Source organism: Echeneis naucrates, chromosome 16 (assembly GCF_900963305.1).
Source record: "Echeneis naucrates chromosome 16, fEcheNa1.1, whole genome shotgun sequence".
Lineage (NCBI taxonomy): Eukaryota > Metazoa > Chordata > Actinopteri > Carangiformes > Echeneidae > Echeneis > Echeneis naucrates.
This window is the reverse complement of record NC_042526.1, coordinates 17,753,838-17,773,700: the sequence shown is the minus strand read 5'-3', so window position 1 is coordinate 17,773,700 and position 19,863 is coordinate 17,753,838. Positions and strand designations below refer to the sequence as shown.

Sequence of the window (19,863 nt, the reverse complement as noted above, 5' to 3'; positions counted from 1 at the left end):
ATCAGCGATTCAACAGGGAATGAATATATTACACTCTTTGTGTAAACATGTCTGCAAAGCAAGCAGGAGTGTGTGTGTGTAGTTGTTTACCTACACAGAAGAGGAGCAGGATGTGCATGGGCTACTGTGTAATCTGGGGGACATCACATCAGCCTGGTTAAGGACATTTATAGATGCTGACCATCCCTCTGTTCCCTCTAAGAGTGGGGCCACCTGGACAATGCAGGATGAGCTGGGCGAACTGTGATTAGATTGTCTTATGAGCAGAGAGGGGAAAACAATGACATTTTTCTTGGGTAGAGTGACAGCTCAGCCAGTGCAAGGGGATATCTGATAAGACAAGACAAATACCGCTCATGGTGCCTTTTAGTTTCTGCCCAAAACTACAAGGTTACAGACAGAATGTTTCATCAGTAGTTTCAGTCCTTAAAGCCCCAGAGTGACATGAATACACATTATAAAGTATATCTACACATATATTAGGTGTATCTGTATTCTATTCTTCACTTGATTTGAATCTTTATATATCATTATCAAATATTCGTTCTCTGCATCCGACACACACATGCAGACAGACTGACAAACACACACACACACACACACACACAATTGTCAACTGTTCCCACCAACCCACACACTGCTGCCACCCTGCTATTCCAAGCTTGTGGTTATTCCCAGACTGAGTCAGAATGGCACCATAAGCCCGTCTGTCCGATTTATGCCAAACCTGATGTCGCCTAGTTGCTCATGTCTTTGTAGAGGCACTCAGCTCTGGATACAGTAGCCATAGCTTAGTTTTTCATGCATCCCTTCCATTCCTTTGTAATTAGGCATAAATCACATTGACAGCTTGATGCACACTTAGCCAGGTAAGGAAGCCATTCAAATCAAAGGGCTCCTTACAATTACACCTTACATAAACTCCCTGTTTAGCCTTTCTTCACCCCTTTGCCATTCCCACCAATGACAGTTTCCTGTGCGTGAAGTATTCCATATACTATCTCTGCATCCTCCAATTTGCTACCATGCTTTATCTGGCAGCCTTCATAATGATAAAGATAAAACCGCCCCAATGAAAGATAATAACAAGGCATAGGAACAAGGCTACGACACTAAAAGTTGTATAATAATAGGACATATCTGCTCACTCAATGTGTGCATTTGAGACCTACGTTCATTTGCATTGGCAGCGTTGAACTGTATACTAAAAATGAATGCAATAATGGTGCGGTCATGTCTTTTCATGTGAATGGCAATTCCAATTTGTGTATGTTATTTGCAGCCTAAATCTGTTTCTTGGTGAGAAATTAAAAATGTAATTAACAATGCATAACATTCTACACGGGCCAACTGTACATGGAAAATCATCAAAGCTTAACCCTACCTTAAATCTTATATGTAATATCTATATAGGCCATCTCTCGCAGTAATAGCATTGGTGATTACTTACCGATGAAACTCAGATATGCCCCAGTGTCCTAATTAAGTTGCTAATGTTGTGAGTCCTTGATAATTATTCTTATCCTACATAGAATTCCACATTATATGGGACTATATGCTTATAATTAATTCAAAACTGGATCTATTGACTTAATCACAGAAAAACCTCTCAATGTGACCATGAGACGATACCAGCAAAAATGTGATATTGATGTCTGGGGAAAAACAACCAGAAGTGCACTGGATGGATACCTGGTTGGCACAATATAATGCAATGCAATATGGTAACAACAACATGTACTTGTCTTGATATCTTTAGATCAGAGAGTTAATTTTCTTATTTGTGCACACACAAAGAAGGTTTTAACTCAGCTGATCGTTTACCTTAAGTCACAATCAGCGAATGAATGACAATTCAGTCAAACATAAATGCTGTAATATATACAGAATAGGCCAAAGGTTTGGACACACTTTCCTATTTGAAGGTGTGTCCAAACTTTTGCCCTGTACTGTATGTCATAATAGGAGAAGCTCTATTTGAGGCCAAATTCTGTCCATTAATTGACATAAGCAGCTAGATTATAGTTGTTCATAAAACATTTTGTGTGTATATATGCAGCTACATAGCAGGGCTTAGCTCCCTCTGTGTGAATGAGGTTGATAGTTAATGAGGCAATATAAGCTACCAGCAACAGAGGGCACTCTAACCACATGGCAAAGAGTCTCTGAACTATGAACCTTGAATCTGATATGGCCACTACATCACTATGGACAGCTGAAATGCTGTATCATAAATTAGGTTGTGTAATATGTTGATAGTCAAACATTTTACAGCCCGGACCAGCTGAGGGACACTATATGACAAATGGTACTGTTTGACACCAACATGATAACAGATCATCACTATTCAAACAACATAAAGGCAAACTGGGAAAAGGTATAAGCGCATTGATCAAAATGTCATCACACTCAGGCTATCTAGTAGGACAAAGTGAACTTCTATTCCACTTTAGTGAATTTAGAGAGCTTGACTTGGCCTTTCCTGGCTACTGACATCCCCTGGGCTAGCATGTTCTAAGAGTCAGCAGCCTCATTACTCTTTAGACAAACAGGTTTGGACATATTGAACTCAGACCCAAAACAATCTGGCTCTCCACCGCCTCTCTCCATTCCCCCAGCTCTATTTGTGATTGGGGAGTGTTTGTCTCTCTCACTCTATCTCTGGGTGTCTGTTTACCTGACACTTGTTTGGCTTGGCCTACTTTCTCCTTGATCTCATCAGTCAATGTGAGGACCTGTGAAGGCCATCTCCCCATCTTGCTTTGTGAATCTCTGCCAGGGCCATGCCAGTGTCAGCAGTTAGGGTCTAACTCACACCCACACAGTTTCCAGTCTTTGCTCCAGGGCCCATTGGGCAAAGGCAGCACATCTCCCTAAACAGACAGCCTCATTTGCATGCCCATAAATCACTAACAAAACTGACACTCCGCCACATAAGAAGGCATGACTAGGAGACACAAAACTCAGCCTGCCAAATTGCAGCTTTATCTGATATTAAGCTCTAGTGCAAAAACAAGATTTTAATATTACTTCTTAGATGAAGATAAAGAGAAGAAAGCTTGAGTAGTACTTACACACATATGCTCCATATCTAAAATCAAAGAAACTTTTACCTCCTTGTTGTGTGAATGAGTCAGAAACTAAAATTCCTGCTAAAGAAAAACTCAAAACACAGAACTTCATTCAACAGTCGTTAGACATTCACATGACAATAAAAGATGATTAAACTCTCTAAAACGTCACTAGACTTTAGGAGCTTCAAAATTATATTTCTTGTGATTAACGATTCAGCAACCAAGGTATGGCAGGCACACCAATAATTTGTCTTATAATGACGACTAATACAGCTCTTGAGGGGACATAGTCTAACATGGCTTGGTGAAACATGAATAACTGAGGGGTGGTTGCTTTTGAAAATATTTCTACAGCAATCAATGACCCCAAATTCCCTTTTCAAGCTTATTTGTCTTAATTTCCATGAAATACCAATGGCATATTTATATTTTAATTTGTTGTCTTATTGGCGAGGAGAGCGCAATCACATTCAACTACTTAAAATATAGCAACTATGTTGCACTAGGGTTTACAGTGGCGGCTCATTTACAGTTATGGGTGTTCTTTTTTTTTTTTAGATAAATTACACAACTGAAAATGAAACCTGAATGTTAAGAGCACAGGAAGTGATACATTTATATTGTTGTATGCATTCTCATAAAAGCACTACCCATTGCAACATAAAGACAAAAACATAGTGATAATGCTAACAGTGTGTATCATAAAGAACTCACTACGCCCAAAACAAATGAACTGTGATTCAGTTTTGTGTTTTATTTTGTTTAAATATAAAAGCTACTGAGTAATCTGCTGCTACCCCAGTACACCGGGTGCGAATGAAGCTTTGCTTGTGATGCAAGAGCAGCAGTGTCTTAGTCTGGCTAAGTAACATATTATATAATTAGTTTTACCCTTTCAAAGACAATATATAATAAAAGACACCCATTGTGCTAGCTGTTGATCATCTACAGGAGGAGGAAGTTTCTGAATAGTCACATGCTCTGGGATGTTGTCAACACCATGTTTTTAATTGTATCTCCAATGACACACCAGTAGCTGCTTGGACAATGAGGTCATGTCCCCTGTATATGTTTTGAGGAGGAAGGGCTGCTGACCTGAAGGGAAATTTTAACTCAACAATTATACACAAAGTTAGACATGAATAATTGTCATCATGGGTTTACTGGAACAGTTGAAACAACGTCCCCAAACATTTATAATGTGTCTCCAAAGGTTTGTTTTCTTGGCCCTTGTATCGTGGGTGTTGGCTCACTGCCAAACTGTCTTGACTTGCAGGGGCATTTTAAAAGAAAAGAGCCATTGTTAATGGTGTAAATAACAACTGTGCTTTTACACTATGACATGTGTATTAGTGGGTTATTATGGCAACAATATTTCCTCTGCTTAACAGCACAGTATGCTTTTGAAATGTTTGCAAATAACAGTTGAACTACCTGTTTCCTGCTCCAGCAGGATGAGTTGGAAAGTTTCTGTAGTTGTATGATTTTGCAGCGCTGACCTTTAACTTTCACCTGCCATGGATCAACAAGTCAGCCGAGGCCTTATTTAATTCAGCTGTCTCGTTGTGTTTCATGGAGGAAATATATCCTTGTTGTTGGGGTAGGCCTGGACAGAGTTGTGCAACTTATGTGTGCGGTCCTGCTGTACGTGGATGGGGCGGGACCGGTTGTTTCTTGACTCCCTGTCAGTGAGTTCTGTTGGATGCGGGCCGCACTTTGGGAACCACAGCGCGGGCCAGCGGGAGCGATTCCCACCGCCCGCGGGAATATTTCGGCGCGTCGGCGAACGGGCGGCGCAAGTTGCCCCCCTTCCTCTTCTTCCCTCCCTCTCTCTTTCTCCCTCTCTCCCTATTCTATGACTTGCGGCTTGTTGTCTCCGCACAAAGAGCCACAGCCGGCGGTGAGAGCGGAGTGGGAGGGGAGTTATCTCTTCCCTGTATGCCGCCGCGTCGGTTCTCCTTCGGTGCGCGCTTCTCCTGGCCTCCCTCCTCCCCCCTCCCTGCCCCGATCTCTCCCTCCCTCCCGCTTCCTCTTGTCTCTCCTCCCTTTCAGCAGCTTACCCATTCTCGAATCGCGATGACAGTCGAGACGGACGCGTGATCGGATCCCACAGGTGTGTCGCCGCCAAACTGAGCAGCCGCCGCCGCTCCCGGAGAGACGCGTGCATGCGCACGCACGGAAGCACGCTCGCACGCCAGCACACACCTGAAAATGGCCATGTGACTCGACACCTGGGCGTGGAGAGAAAAGTACCCGACAGTTCGAGCGGAGACTCTTTTGTGGAAGACTTGCCTGCGCCGCCTTTACAAGGGAATTGACAATTCGGTTTAACAAGTAGCCTTCCCTCTTTTTTTGTGGTTAGGGTTCCTACGGAGTTGTGCCTTCCTCAAATCACTCACAGGACGTGTGAGGAGACTACAATGTGAACTTGCGCTCGGACTTATTTCTTATTTCTTTTACTTTTTTTTTTTTTAATATATGTGTGTATATATTCAGTTTCCACCGGACGGCTGTTCTTCTGCATCTGGGGCTGTACGCGTTTATGCAACTCCTCTCTTCGCTCCTTTTCCTCCAAGGTGAGTTTTAGGGAAGCTGCTGAATCCCGTCAAAAGTGGAATTGGGACTGTTTACTTCAGGGGTTTCAACCGCAGCCCATTTGGAAATGTGTTGGATATGAGCACCAAGTTTGGATAGCGCTTTGTACGCCTTATTTATAGTGCATGGAAGCGGAAGTCGTGCCCAGAAACAAATACTGTCTGACACTGTAATGATAGCGTTTATTTTGTTTTTGTTGTTATGTTTTGTTTTCTTCATGTGTGCTGGAAAGATAAAGACGCGTTGGAGCAGTCATATAATATAATAATATGACAATATGAATTATAGCCGTGAAATGCTGATTGTGGAAGACTGTCTCTGACAGCTTCTTAGTTATCCAGGGCAGTGTTGTGTTGAAATGATAAAACGTGTTGTTGAATCGCCTCTTAGTTGGACTCTCGCCAGTCTCGGTGCAAACTTTCTCTTCTGTTAAACTTACCAGCTGTGTGCATGGAGAGGAGGCTGTAGACATCATGCTCTTCTCCTCTAAAACATACATTTCATCTCTGGAGCATTGCAGCCACAGCATCTGCCCAGTCACCTCACAAGGAATCGTCTGTCTCCTCATCCAGGCATTTTCAAAGAGAAATGGCCATGTGAACTGTGCTCCTCACCTCTGGACAGTGGGCTGTACATCAACAGCTGGGAAGACAGAAGTAGTAGTGAGCACTGCCTCCTGTTTGTATTTTCCTTTCCCTCCTCCTTTTCCTCCCCTTTATATCTTGTCTCTCTTGTGGAGGACAAGGAGACAGAAGCACTATTCATGTCCCTGTTGAATCTCCCGTGCAGTTCTGTATCTCTCAGTCCCTGGCGTGGCCCTCAGCAGACCACTGTACTGCCTTGTTGTCTTTCTAAATCGTCCTTTTATTCACAGCCCCTGTCATCTTCTGCCTCCCTCGTGCACAGACCTACTGTACTTAGGATGCTCCATCTCAGAGGGATTATTTCCATTAAATAACCCCATCCAAACAGTCTCATAGTGAGAATGGATTATTGCAGGCAGGAGGCATGTAGAGGCGACTGCTGAGGGGCAGTAGTGGTGGCTGGAGGGGAGTTAGAGCTCAGGGTCAGCTTCCAGTCTCCTGACTGAGCATCAATTGGAAAACCGGGGATGGTTTTCCAATAGATGCCATCTGCTCACATGGACACACACAGACAAATGAAAAACCAAGATGCTTCCTTGTGCTTTCCTTCCTTCCATTTCGCTCTCTCTCTCTCTCTCTCTCTCTCTCTCTCTCTCTACTCTCTGTCATTCTTTCTCTCTCTGCCCCACAATTCTTCATTCAGGGTTTATCTCTTCCACTCTGAATAAATAGAGACACCTTATCTCTGCGAAGGAGAGTGGTGATAAATGTTTTCTCCTGTTCAACCTCAAGGGTGAAAAAGACAAACGTACCACACTTCTTCATCATAGATGTTCTTTTCAGGGCAAACGAATAGGAGACATTTCTCATTCTGGTCATGTTATTGTTTGAGAATTCTGCAAACCAATCCCAAATAGCTGAATGCAGTCTGATACCCTGTAATACAAGGAGTAGAGAAAATAACAAACAAAGCAGGCATTTCCATGAGTCCCCCTTCTTTTTTGGGTAATAGGCTGCTGGCTCTGGAAATGAAACTTTGTGGTGTGATCCACTAAGTATTTTTGGGTTCGGTAAAATAGTCTCTGACCAATTGAGAAACAGAGGCACTGAACTGCTGCTCAGTGAGCACTCAGCTGTTAAGCAACTGCATGTTTTGGGCAAACCGGAGTTCATCCTGTCCTTTTTAGTGTTATATAGTTACTCAGATAGTTTAAACCATGCCCTCTCCTGGAAGCATGCGGTGCAATTCACAGTGTTGCTGTATTTTTGAGGTCAAATATTTTTGAACCCATCCCTAGTCTCTTTTGTTTCCTTTGCATTGGATTACTGACTTTTGCCATTTTCATTTTGAAAATAAAACCATAATCCTTATAAAGCAACCAGAAACCCCAAGCCTCCTGTCTGCAGCCTGAAAACAGAAAACAGCACTAAACTAACTGATACATAAATTGCATGTATGCCCCTGGCTACAATCTAAACCGTGATTGAATTGCTCTGTCATTCAGACCTACTTTCATTTTATAAGGCGGCCTGTTTTGTTAACTCGCCAACATTTCTGCTATCACAAACTAGGTGTGGCACACGTGAGAAAGAGCCATATGCATTGCCTAGTTCTTTGTGCTTATCTAAGGTACACATAGGCTTGAAGGAAATGTGGGCAAATGGGTGAAGGGCGTGTCAGCTTGGCATTAGACAGTTGAAGAATCTGGGGAATAGAGATTTCCTTCCGATTGGAGATAGGCTCGTCTTTTCATGTCTGAGGATTATCCTGTGATGAAGGGACGTCATGCTGAGGTGGATTTCTGATATTATCTCCGTTGGATTTTACAGTTGCCACCCGTGCCCTTGGACTTCATGGCCTTATGCTAAACTATCCGCTCAACAGCTCTCCTTTCTTCACCACGCCCTCTTGCTCCAATGTGTTGGTGTTTATGTTTCACACACCAAACCCTCATCAGCCTTGCTTCCAAACAGATTTTTTCCCTCTCTTTGTTTGCACTTGAGATCAGCGATAACAAGGCTGATGTATGGCAGACCTACGGGTTGTGATCATGCTAATTCTCATGCTAACTCCCCTAGCAGCAGGATATGGAATGGGCTTTGTGGTAGGAGATAGGAGCTTGGCACAAACCCACCACCTCATTTAGCTTCCAGTTCACTCCAATCCAGGATTTAATTTGGTCTGACCAAAGGCTTCCCAGCCAAGCCCCTCATTTTCAGCCCTCATAGTCAGCCTTGACTCAGCGGGGTGTATCTTTACCTCTAAAACAACCTTGATGCTTTCTCAACCCCTGCTGCCCTATGTGCCACATCCATGACCAACCACATTGTATGTTCCAACCCATTATGGCTTAGTTTCCTTTCCATGCTGCTGCAGCCAACTCATGCTGCTCATACTTTTCTTACACTTTCACCTTTACCTTTAGCCATTTTGACTTTCCTCTACACTGCTAGTGCTTAGAGAATGAGTAAGAGGAACCTGATGAATATTGTAAACATGCTCAGTCTCCTGAAAGAGATAAATGGTGCACATGGGGAGGGAGCTTAATTGCTTGGTTGAGAGGTTGTGGGCAGGGGGTTTGTTCTGCATGAGAACAGAGACATCCTAGTATATTTAAAAACCAAAAAAAAAAAAAAAGGAGAGATGCAGACAGTTGATGTGATAGAGGTGGCAGCTTGAACTCAGATGAAAATATGAACTCTGCTGCTGCTCAAAAGGCATTTTGGGAACAACGCTGGTGTTGGCTGTCATTAGCCTTTGGGTTGCATAGCTGAGGACTGAACATCAGTGATGGATACACAATACAGACATCTAGCTCAACCCCCCCCCATCCCCACCTACTTTACCATGGCAGATGAACTGACAGGCTGACACAGTATTGCTGTGGCTTTTGATGCTACCTGCTCACTGAAGGGATGTCAACCAGCAAACCTACTCAGGCCACCGGCAAAAGTTCAATGCAGCCAAGTATTACAGGCCAACACCAAAGAAGTAGGTATATGAAAACTTATCAGTGAAGATGAGAGTGATATCGTCACCTTGATTCCTAGCCTAGGAAATCTTTGTCAAACGCTTTCTTCTCAGGGCTTGTATTGGCAAGAGAAGAGAGAGCGGGGAGCTAATTTATTTTTTGCTTTGGTAATTGAGTCTGTCACGTATTGCTATCAAAATGCTGTCCATTTAAATACTTGAGAGGGAAGTCGGTTGTGCCTGCTTCAATCAGCGTAATGTGATGGGCGATATTTAGTCCAGCTCCTTTGCTTTACGATGAAAAGACAACTCTTAGATCTCTCAGACTCTAACATATTGAGGATGAGTTGCCACTTAATTTCTGTGCAAATTGAGGGTGCCTGTGCAGGATTTGGCAGCTTGCTGATATATCTTTCTCAGAGATTTGGGTTTGAAATGGATTTAGGCTTACAGCCGCAAAGGAATAACAGAAACTCTGTGTAGGGCCACTTATTCCACCTGTAATGTATTTTCACTGCACTTTTTGTTTTTGCTTGAGAGTTGCTCTGTGTTGAGTGCTATTTAATCCTAGCTGGGGAACCAGAAAGTGCAATTCATTTTTATCTGCATGAGTCATTTCACAGTTAATCCTCAAACTGACCAATTTACTCCTGCCAGGATCGTTTTTAATTATCACCTCTGCTTTACAGTTAATATGACATCCAGCTGGTTTATGTTAATGTGGTAGTTGCCATCAAGTATTGGCCCCTCTGTTTTTTTTTTTTTTCTTCTTTTCTTTTTTTTTTTTTTTAATGTGTGCATCCACACTGGGCGATTAATTATGAAGTACTGAGCCTGAGCCAGGACTGGTGGGTGACAGATGCAGGAAGGGTCAGTGTACTGGCGGCAGCTGGAGATGAAGGTCAGACCAACCTGATAGAGCTGAGAGCACATTATGTGGCAAACTAAGGAAGATATAAATGAATGGGCTGTGCAAGTGTAACTTTATCGAGTAGATGAGTGATCCTTGTGGCTCAAGGAAGTAACTTGCTTTGAGAGTTTAACTCTGAAAAACCTTAATCTAAATTAATAGTGCTTTAAAAAATACTTTTGTCACTAATACGCATGTACATTTTGTGGACATGACCAAGCAATTGGAAAACATGAGTGGATCACCCCATTTGTAGCTAAAATTTCCATATTGCTGTAGAAGGCTATTTATTTATGTACTTACACATAGAAGGAATTATTTCTGGGTATGTGTGTGTGTATTTAAAGAGAGCAAGATTCATCAGTTTAACTGATTTCAAATCTTAAATCAATCTTCAAAACTCATTCCTTTTGATTACTTTCACTTCAGCGAACCTCTGAATTAAAAGTTGAAAACGTGAATAATATCCATGGGCAGAATGGCCTGAAATAGCAATGGCACTTTAGATCTTGAAGAAACATATGCTGTCCTTATTATCACTCGCATCTGTTGAAATGTGCTGCCAGCTGCAAGTGGACATGGGGGAAGCAGCGCTGCTGGAGGTTGGGTGTCTGTTTCCTTGTTGTCTGCTTCAATCAAAATTCAAAGTCAGATAAATTCTCATGGTGGAAGATGAGATGTTCTTTAGACGTACCTGTACTCTTGAGTGTAAAGCTTTCAAGCCTGTTTTTAAAGCTGCCGGCTGTTGTGTCTTTAAAAGAGATTGTAATGTTAAATGAATGAATGACATTTTGAGGAGGAGCTTACATTTAACTGATATCCAGGAACACATTACAGAAACACAATGTATTTACCTGTTCCACCGATTCCTGTTCAACCTGTGTGAGTAGAGCACAAAAGAAATATTGCCTGTCTTTATTTCAGTTAGTGGTGAGAGTTGATAAAAATTATTATTTTTTTTTTTCTTTTTGCAGCATCATGTCTGTGTCTGTTAAATGAGGTGGGTATCTTGGCCTTTCAGTAGCCTATGATCCAAGAGGGACCTATTAAAATCTGTTCATAGAGCAGTTGTTAAAGTTAGTGAGAATCTAGTTAAATGCCACTGGCTCTGTTGCCTCTCATCTGTACACTGACTGACCATTTAACAGTGGCAGCAGTCTTAGTAGCAGTAATATCACTGTCAAAGATACAACCTTAACCTTAGAGACTGACATTTTGAGGTGACCCCTCAGCCTCTAAAATTTAAGGTTGCTGATGTCTGAGGTTGGATTTTCGAAGGGAACATTAAATGTTTTAGAAGATGAGTTGGGTTGTTTTTTCTTATTGATCCCTATGGGGAAAATGAGCTGGCCAGAGCAGCAGCAGCAGAAAGCCTGAATGGGGATGAAAGAATAATGGGAAATGTGCAATAAAACAATGAAAATAATGTGGACTGGGAATGAGCTGTGTCACATTTTGTTTTGTACCGTTTTTGGCAGCTGACTCATGACCTTGTTGAAGACAGACCCTTGTAGATTACACATCTGTGGCCTGATCTCCAAGAACATTAACTCTGCCTGATCAGCCAATCATGACCTAAATACCAGAACTGTTCGGAATTACAAACTGGCCTTCTCTTTAACTATGTTTATTTTTGGCTTTGCAACTTCCTGTTTAAGTTAATTTACACAAACATACTTTCTTACCTGTATCAGCAGAACAGTTGCTCTTTATCTGTTCTCTCATGCTCTCTAACTTTTTTCTCCAGAGTCTTTTTTCCCCAAGTTTCTTCTTTGTCTGTTCTTACTCTGTGTGTCTGTAGTCTACGTAGATATTAATTCTAGTGCTTCAAACCTGCCTGAGGCTGGGAGCTGTCTTCTGAAATGCAGATCTGTGGAGGTGTCATCATAGCTCTACGTCTTGGGTGCCTGCGCTTGCCCCCCAGCCTCACTCTCCTATTCACGCAGCCATGATGACATGCATTATTCTTCACCAACTCATCTGGGCAGCTTTGAGGCTGCCCAGATGCGCGCACCCCCCCAGCCATAAACTTTTTTTTTTGTTCATTAAATGGGAGTTTTTAGATACTTTATGCTGGTGTCTGCAAATCACGTAGACATGCTCTCTGCATTTTTCTACACCACTGTTTCTCTTCCCTAATCTGAATACAGTTGTTCAGCCATGTGATGGTCATGCAGATAACTTGCGCTGCTTGCATAGTTTATTTTTGCCCTGTGACACACTGTTTCCCAGATTTCCCCTTGTCACTAATCTGTATTCACAGTTACACACACTGGGGTTTTTTGCCTCTAACCAAGGCGAATGATATGTGGAGAAATGACATCAGAGTCGCAGCCGCATGCCTCTGTAAGAATGCCTAAATATTTACAAGCCCTCATAACACAAACTAGCCTACCATTTGTTCAGACTGCAAGTTTTTAAACTCAGCCCTGTGGTTGCCTCCCTCTGCAGTAGCTACGTCTGCTCTACGTCTGTGCTGATCCCACGCCATTGATTCCTGCGTGGAGCGGTACTCTTTAATTACAGTAATTAGGGGAGTAGAACTGCTGCTAGGGTTAGAGAACCTTATTACCAAGACCTTGTCTTTTTCCTTCACGCACACAATGACCCAATACTTCTCTGTCCATTCTCTGACAACAAGCTGCAGTTAGAATGCTTACAGAATACACGCTGCCAAATTGGATCCCAAATCACACAAGTCACACCAAAAGACATTTTCTTTCATTCCCTCTTCCATTCTCATCCTATTTCAATTGGACACAGAGGAAAAGTGTGTACTATTCCAGTAACAGATTGAATCAAAGTGGGGTGTATAAGGACATGTCAGTATGCTGTTGCTTGTTTACTAGTGAACCAGTGCCGACTGGTGACACAACCAGACCAGAGTAGCCATTTATTCAGCTCTCCAGACCTCCATTAAGATCTCTCCATAGCCATCCCTATTGAGATCAACAGTACACTTCCACTGTTTCTGCTATGTGTTTCTGCTATCCTCCTCCACCAGCCATGAGTTTTTTATATTTTTAACCAGGTTCTGTTCTGTTTCACTTCCAGTCCCTGTCTGCCGTTGGGCTGTCATCACGCATTCCTCCGTGTCTGCCATTTAATTAGTCATATGGAGCTAGTCTCCTCTTTGGGTAATGGAAAAAACAAACTCATATCTTGGTCCCGCTGGGTTATTATGTGTCTACACCTTCCAACTTGAAAATAAAACATTATAGCAGCATGCTAAAATCACACATCTGTTCTGCACATAAACAAAACAAATCGTAATCACCAAAGAACAGCAAGATTTTTTTTTTTTAAACTGTTGTAATTCCAAGTTATAGTGTGTGCTCTGCTGTTTTTGGGGGATCTGAATAGACTGGATTAAAGTGATTTAGTGTTTCTACTCCACCAGCAGTTACCATCCACAGGCTTTTTCTTAGGCCTGACCTCACTGTTAAGTCCTGATGACTATGTCCAGAAAATAATCATATTTTTTGTTGCAGCTTCCAAGCCTTTTATAGTTTATTTCTCTTATAGTGGAAGCTCAGGCATGGGACGGCATGACCTGGCTACAGTTCAACTGGTGAAGTACCAGATCAAAGCTGAGAAGAAAGTTTGGGCTTATTGAGGAACTGCTGGAAGGTTTCTGGGATAAAGTGAGCTGTTCAATTCCAGAGGCTCATGACAGAATACAACCATAACTCTGTCCAGTGCCTGCTGTGGATGTTAGCAGCCGAACCCAAGCTAAGTGAGACCCTGTATTTCAGTGCATTATTAGCAGCAGCAGACCACCCGTGGAGCTCAGACAAATAAAAATCCCATTTCCTCTCTTTCTATAGCTGGTATTAAGAGCTGAGGATTGTGTTGTTGCTTGAGTGCCAATGAAAAAGCCACTCAGTGTGCGAGCAGTTAAAGCCCTCTCAGCGCAGCGAGGGCAAGGCCTTCCTTCCGTATGCATCACCCCAGTCAGTTTGATCGATTCACTGTTTGCTCTGTCTTGTCGAAGTGCGAGCCCGCTTCGCCCACAGAAAATAATTCGGACTTATACCAAGGCAGCCTGCCCCCCTAGGCTTCTCTTTGCACACACATGGATACAGTACAGAAATGCAAACATATACAGTGTGTCTTTCACCCAAAGCGAGCTGGACAGCCCAAGCATGGATCCATGAATTCCTCATAACACAATCTGTTGGCTGATCAATAATTCAATTTTATCTGTGAGCAAGCATGTCTGGATCCAATATCACCTGCACCTTCCTCTGCCTTCATTTAACAGGGTGGGTGTTGTGTCCTTGAGCCAGACTCGGCTTATGTCTGTGTTGTCGTGTGTGCTGATTAGTTGGCTTTAGTTAGTTCTCAGGCAGTGCTTGTTCTGGCCCATAGTTTTGTATCCACTTCCCCTGTGCATGTGTGTACACGCATGAGAGCCCTTGGCTGTGGTGGATTACAGACTGTTCATTATTTCAGCTGTGCACATCTCTTGTGCTCTTTGTGTCCACAACAGTGAGGTTGATGTTAAAGTGTCTGTCTAAAGTGGGCGAAGGTGACGTGTGTGCGTGCGTGTGTGCGTGCGTGTGTGTGTGTGTGTCGGAGCTTATGCATGATCCGTCTCTCCCTCCAGGCTGCTCAACAAATCAAAAGCATGGATCTCATTAAAAGGTATAGAGCCTGTGGAGAGGTCAGTGGCTAAGTTCCCTGATTAGTGGGCTCTAGCTGGGCTTCTTCAGTGTTGTGTTTGAAGGCAGTAGTGGTGGAGGTGGCCTTGAGGTGGTGTGTATGGGTTGGGGGTCCTTATCAACATCCCTCTCATCCCTCTCTAGCCCACACCATTGGGGGGTGATGATGGTGTGTCCAATACTCTTTCTTACAGCAAGCATCAGCCCCATCTGACAGGGTCAAGGACAGAACGTTGAAGGAGATGGATTTAACCTCAGCCATCATCGTCTGGCCCTCCATATCTACCCAACTTTCCATCTCGGGCTAATGGACTGCCTACTTCCCGTTCTGTTTTTATCCCCCTTTGAGTGTTTTATCAAAGGCCACATTCAGTTTCCATCCCAGCGACGGCTTCTCTCACTGCATATCAAGCTGCACCAATAGCCAGACAAGCAGCTTTCTGGGTTGTTAGCAGCTCGTTCCACGGTCTGGACTCCTATCAAAGCTCGGTGACCATGAACCAGGGATGACTTTCAGCCAAGGGCAAAGTGTGTGTGAGTATGTGTGACCATGAGTTTGAGGGACAGGACACTTCTGAAGGTTGCCTGACTTTGGACAGTTTTCCCTTTTCTCTGAATGATCTTTTTCTTCATTCTGGCTGTCTCGTCCCCTGTGTGCCTCTCGGTTTAATGCCCTTCTAGATAAAACAACGCCAGTAAACTTCCTCTTTGTTTCTCTCTCCCCTATTCTCACTGATAACCACAGTATCTAAAAGTAGGCTCTGGCAGCATTCCCTGTCTATTCACTCCCCTCTCCACCGCTCCCGCTCCAAGCCTTTACCTTTTCTTGATCTCTCCCCGTATGCTAGAGTGTATTGTATGTAATCAGTAGATGGGTGGAAACAGTTTTTTCATCTTCTTTCTTTCTTTTTTACTTCCCTTCCTTTCTTTTCATTCCCTGGGTCGGTCCGAGGAGGATGTGCTTCTAGAGATTGGGGATGGAGAAGACTGCTGACTGTCACTTCCATTAAGCGCACTGTCCTCAACTGCCTCCTCTGTATGCCGGGGCCTGGCTCTCTGTAAGACAAGGTCCCTGTCCAACCTTTCTAATCCACAAACCCTTCAGTCCACAGATATGCTGTAGTAATGACAGGGTAGTTTTCTTTTCTGTAAACTTTTCCTACAGGAGGGTTAAAAAAATATATATTTTGAACTCTTATTTTTGTTGCTATGGGGAGTTTGTCTAAGTTGGGGTTTTTGGATATAATATACATAAGGTTTCGGCATCAATGTCTGAAAGGAGCAAAGAGGGGCGAAGTCACATTACTGCCCACACATACACAAAGCGCAGACACAAACAACTTGCATAGCTTCCTCTGCCTTTCACCTCTTTCAGTCCCTGTCCCTCTCAGGCTCAGCCAATTAATAAAACTTGACATTTATTTGAGAAAGCAAATAAAATTGCAGGGTTTCAGGATTGCCTTGTATGCAAACCACACTCCCATTTTTGTGTTTGTTTACACATCATTGGACGTCCTGATCCCTGGACAACAGCTCACTGCCAAAAACCAAACCCTCCAAGGAATTCTGTTTAACGCTGTGAAAGTGTATTTTCTAAAGGGCAGCTCTGCGCCTCTGGTTATCGAAGTCTGTTTAGCAGAATAATCAGTGCTTTAATTAACAAAAGTCAGTTCAGAATATCAATTATAGTTTTCCTTTATCTGTAGTCATGTCACACTGAGAAACAATTATGACTGATTGTGAGTTTTTATTGTCTCTTGCTGGTGCTAATTACTCAGGTTTTGCTTATAAATCAAATTTTTTCCATTAAAGACTTCCCCTTTTGCCCTTTGCCTGCACTTGTGATTTCCTTTTCCTATTTTCTTATACTAATGGATGGCCTTGAGTTCCCCCTTACTTTAAATCATGAGTTTGCGAGTCAGTCTTTGAGTGTGTTGTGTTCTTCTGAGAGAGGGCAGTGTGCTCAGGCAGAGCCTTAGGGGCCTGCTAACATTTTCTTTCAGTCTCATCCCAGTCCAGACACGCTCTTCACTCTGGTATGACAAACATCTCCACAACACTCGCTCCAACTTGAGTTGAGCCCCGATGGCCCACAGCCACCTCCACACACATTCACTCACACACACATTCTCCATTCAGTCACACTTTCGTACGCATTTGGAGTCAAACTCTTTTCTGGGGTTGGTGTTTATCTTTCTCTCATTGTCAAACACATTCACACAAATGCTCTGTCAAGTGTCCTGTGAGTCGCCAAGCTCTAGGGCTCTTCTTCGTTGCTTGATGGAGTAATGACATGGCTGCAGCTTTCAGTGTGGTCGCTGCAAAACAACAGATTCCCTTTTACAACTGCACCTTTCTGTCTGTTTATGTATATTGTGATTGAGCGTGTGTTGTCATCTGGAGGTTTGCCATCGACCCAGAGTGATCACACTCAGCTGCCTGTACTAGGCAATGAACGCTGTTTCATTTCTCCCTCTTTTCAGCCCTTACTTTTTTCCCCATGTCCTATTGAAACAGTCCTTGTGTTTTCATTTTATTCCCCATTATTTCAATCTAATTTGTCATGCTTGATTATGACCGAGACATGACCAAAGTTTGGTTCCCTTCCAATTACTGCAGAGTTGTTTGTATGTGCCAGTTGGCCTGTCCAGAACACAGGCAAGAGTGCAGTGGAACCAATTACAACAATGGGTTTTGAGTGCAGTAAGCGTGGCATGGCGGTTACGGGTGTGATGGGTTTTTAATGGGATCACAGATGTAAAGCCTTGTTGTTTTTGGTGGTTGCAATGGTCAGCATATGATAGGTGGGCCAAAAGGGTGCCATTCACTTGCATCTGTGACTGATTGTCAAGATCAAGCACCACTCACCACCATGTGATTTCCCACCAATATTTCAAATTGCTATGTTGTTCTATAGATTTATAATTGAAATGAGGGTCACTTTGCCAAGATTTTTATTGATTTATTTTTTACGTAAAGCAAAATAGGCAAGTTGTGCTGTCAGTCGTCAAGTAGTAGTCCCACAATCTGTTTGTCACATTGCTCATAATTATATTCAAGCATTAAGTGGAAAAAGAGAATTAAATAACCCTGAGTTTTTATTTCCTACACTTATAATTGATGTGCTAGTTGTTTGCTGATTCACGATGAGAGTTGAAAGCAGAGACTCATTCCTTAGAAAGTATTCATAGGATGTTATCTCTTAAGTAGTGAAAGTGTCCCTTCTTCCCAGTCTGTGGAGCCAGTGTGTGATCATGCGTCTGGCTAGGGGTAGTACGGTAAATGATATGGCTAGGGCCATTAGCTAGATCTTGTCTGTTCATACTGCTGTCTCTGCCTGATATCTAAAGTGTTTTCTGGTTATTAACCATACATGAATCTAGCTGTATGCAAGGACATTAAAATTCTTTAGAACTCTGCACATTGAACCACAAGAGCCTTCATCAGCTAAGAAATAAATGGGAGAATGTCACTGCATTACGTTTTGCTTAGCTCCGTGTAGACTGTCGAAGAAGTGATTTGTATGTGTGCTGCTTTTCGGTTCCCTGCCCTGTTTGCAGAAATCTGAACACAGGGTTGTTATCAGAGGTCCTGAATGAAACAGCTGCCGAGCACTCTTCGCCACAGCTCTGTTCAAGTCCTTCCATGCCTTTGAAAATGTTGTGTTCTGCCCGTTGTGTCAAACACACTGCTTGCTAATGGCTCCTGGCTCTGATCCAACCTTGTCCCAAAATCTCAACCTGGCTTTGGTTGCATCAGGCCCCCCTCACCTCTCGGAGACTTACCTGGATCATGCCAGCCGGCAGCTAGCTTTTGCTTGAGAAACAGTTTTCCACAGTAGTTGCGGCATTTGGAGGATAAACCCTACCCTGTGGACCGCTCCAAGGGGGTGGCTAGCACCTGCCACTGCTAGCATGCTAATATTTAGCGATGAGGGGGTTTCAGCAAAGCCCTGTGGGTAAGCCACACCAGATTTTTCACTCCACAAACTAGCCTAGTCACACTGAAGTGGCTTTTCCTACTATTTTGCCTCTGCCCTCTCTCTGTCCTTGACTTGGGGAGCTGTTATTAAAATCAAGTGCACGTACAGGCTTGTCAGTTTCATGTAGACACTAGCATGCAGCCTAAGTACATCACCCTTATCTGTGATGTCACTTGCTTCCTCCCCTGTCCAAGCCCAGGTCACAGCCCCCCTCCTCTAACCTGTCTGCTTGGCTGTATGCAGCCTAAGCCTTTTGTTGAGAAAAGCATTAGCCTATATTCGTGGGCATGAGCGCTTTGTCATCCAGACCTGGGAATGGCGGCTCCAGATGGGTGATTAGTCACCGCTGTGTGTATGTGTCCTTTAGAGACTGTGAGAGCTGCTGGTGTGTCTGTGACCTGAGATTTGTGTGATTACAGGGAGATGATTCCGACAGCCTAAATGAAGATAAAACACAGGTGCTTACATTGCTTCATGTCATGCACCTCTGTACGTGTATACAAGCATGGATTGTCCGTTTGTTGTTTATGTTATAGCCTGGGCCCATCCCCTCTATCCACACACACACCCACTCACTGCTCCCTGGTGCTCACACACCCAATGCAATCTCTTCTGTTGCTCTGACTTGACAAACTGGGCTTCCATCAGTGATTTGGAGTGCGGCTCTCATGTCTGTAGCCATAATGATCTCTTTTGCCAAAAAAAAGGCCCAGCTGTTTGCCTGCAAAATATGAGAATGAAAAGTGGATAAGAGAAAAGTGGGAAAGCGTCACCAGTCTTTTATTGTATAGCTGCAGTCACATACAATTTTATAGAGCAGACCTTACAAAAGCAAGAACCACCATGAAAGATTAATTGGTTGCCGTTAGCCTAAAGCTCATCATCACCTGCAGCAGAGAAGGTGGGGAATACAGAAACAAGACGTGTTGCCTAGTGTTGGCAAGAATAATAAGGCACCAGGGGGAAACGTGTTATTTTCCCTCTCTCTGTCCGCTGCCTGACAAAAAGTTTCCCAAGTCAAACACACCGAAGTTAGAAATTGAATCTGAGATGCTGTTCTTTTGTGTTCACCTGGTCTAGTTA

General features: G+C 43.3%; 1 protein-coding gene across 1 annotated transcript in view; it reads left to right on the top strand.

Annotated features, from left to right (window-relative positions):
- The first annotated feature begins 5,002 nt into the window (after nt 1–5,002).
- plxnb2b (plexin b2b) overlaps nt 5,003–19,863 on the top strand; it is a 115,895-nt gene continuing 101,034 nt past the window's right edge. The window contains exon 1 of the mRNA XM_029522841.1: nt 5,003–5,650. Coding sequence (XP_029378701.1) covers nt 5,617–5,650 — 34 coding nt within the window. The 5' untranslated portion in view covers nt 5,003–5,616. The remainder of the gene's footprint in view (nt 5,651–19,863) is intronic.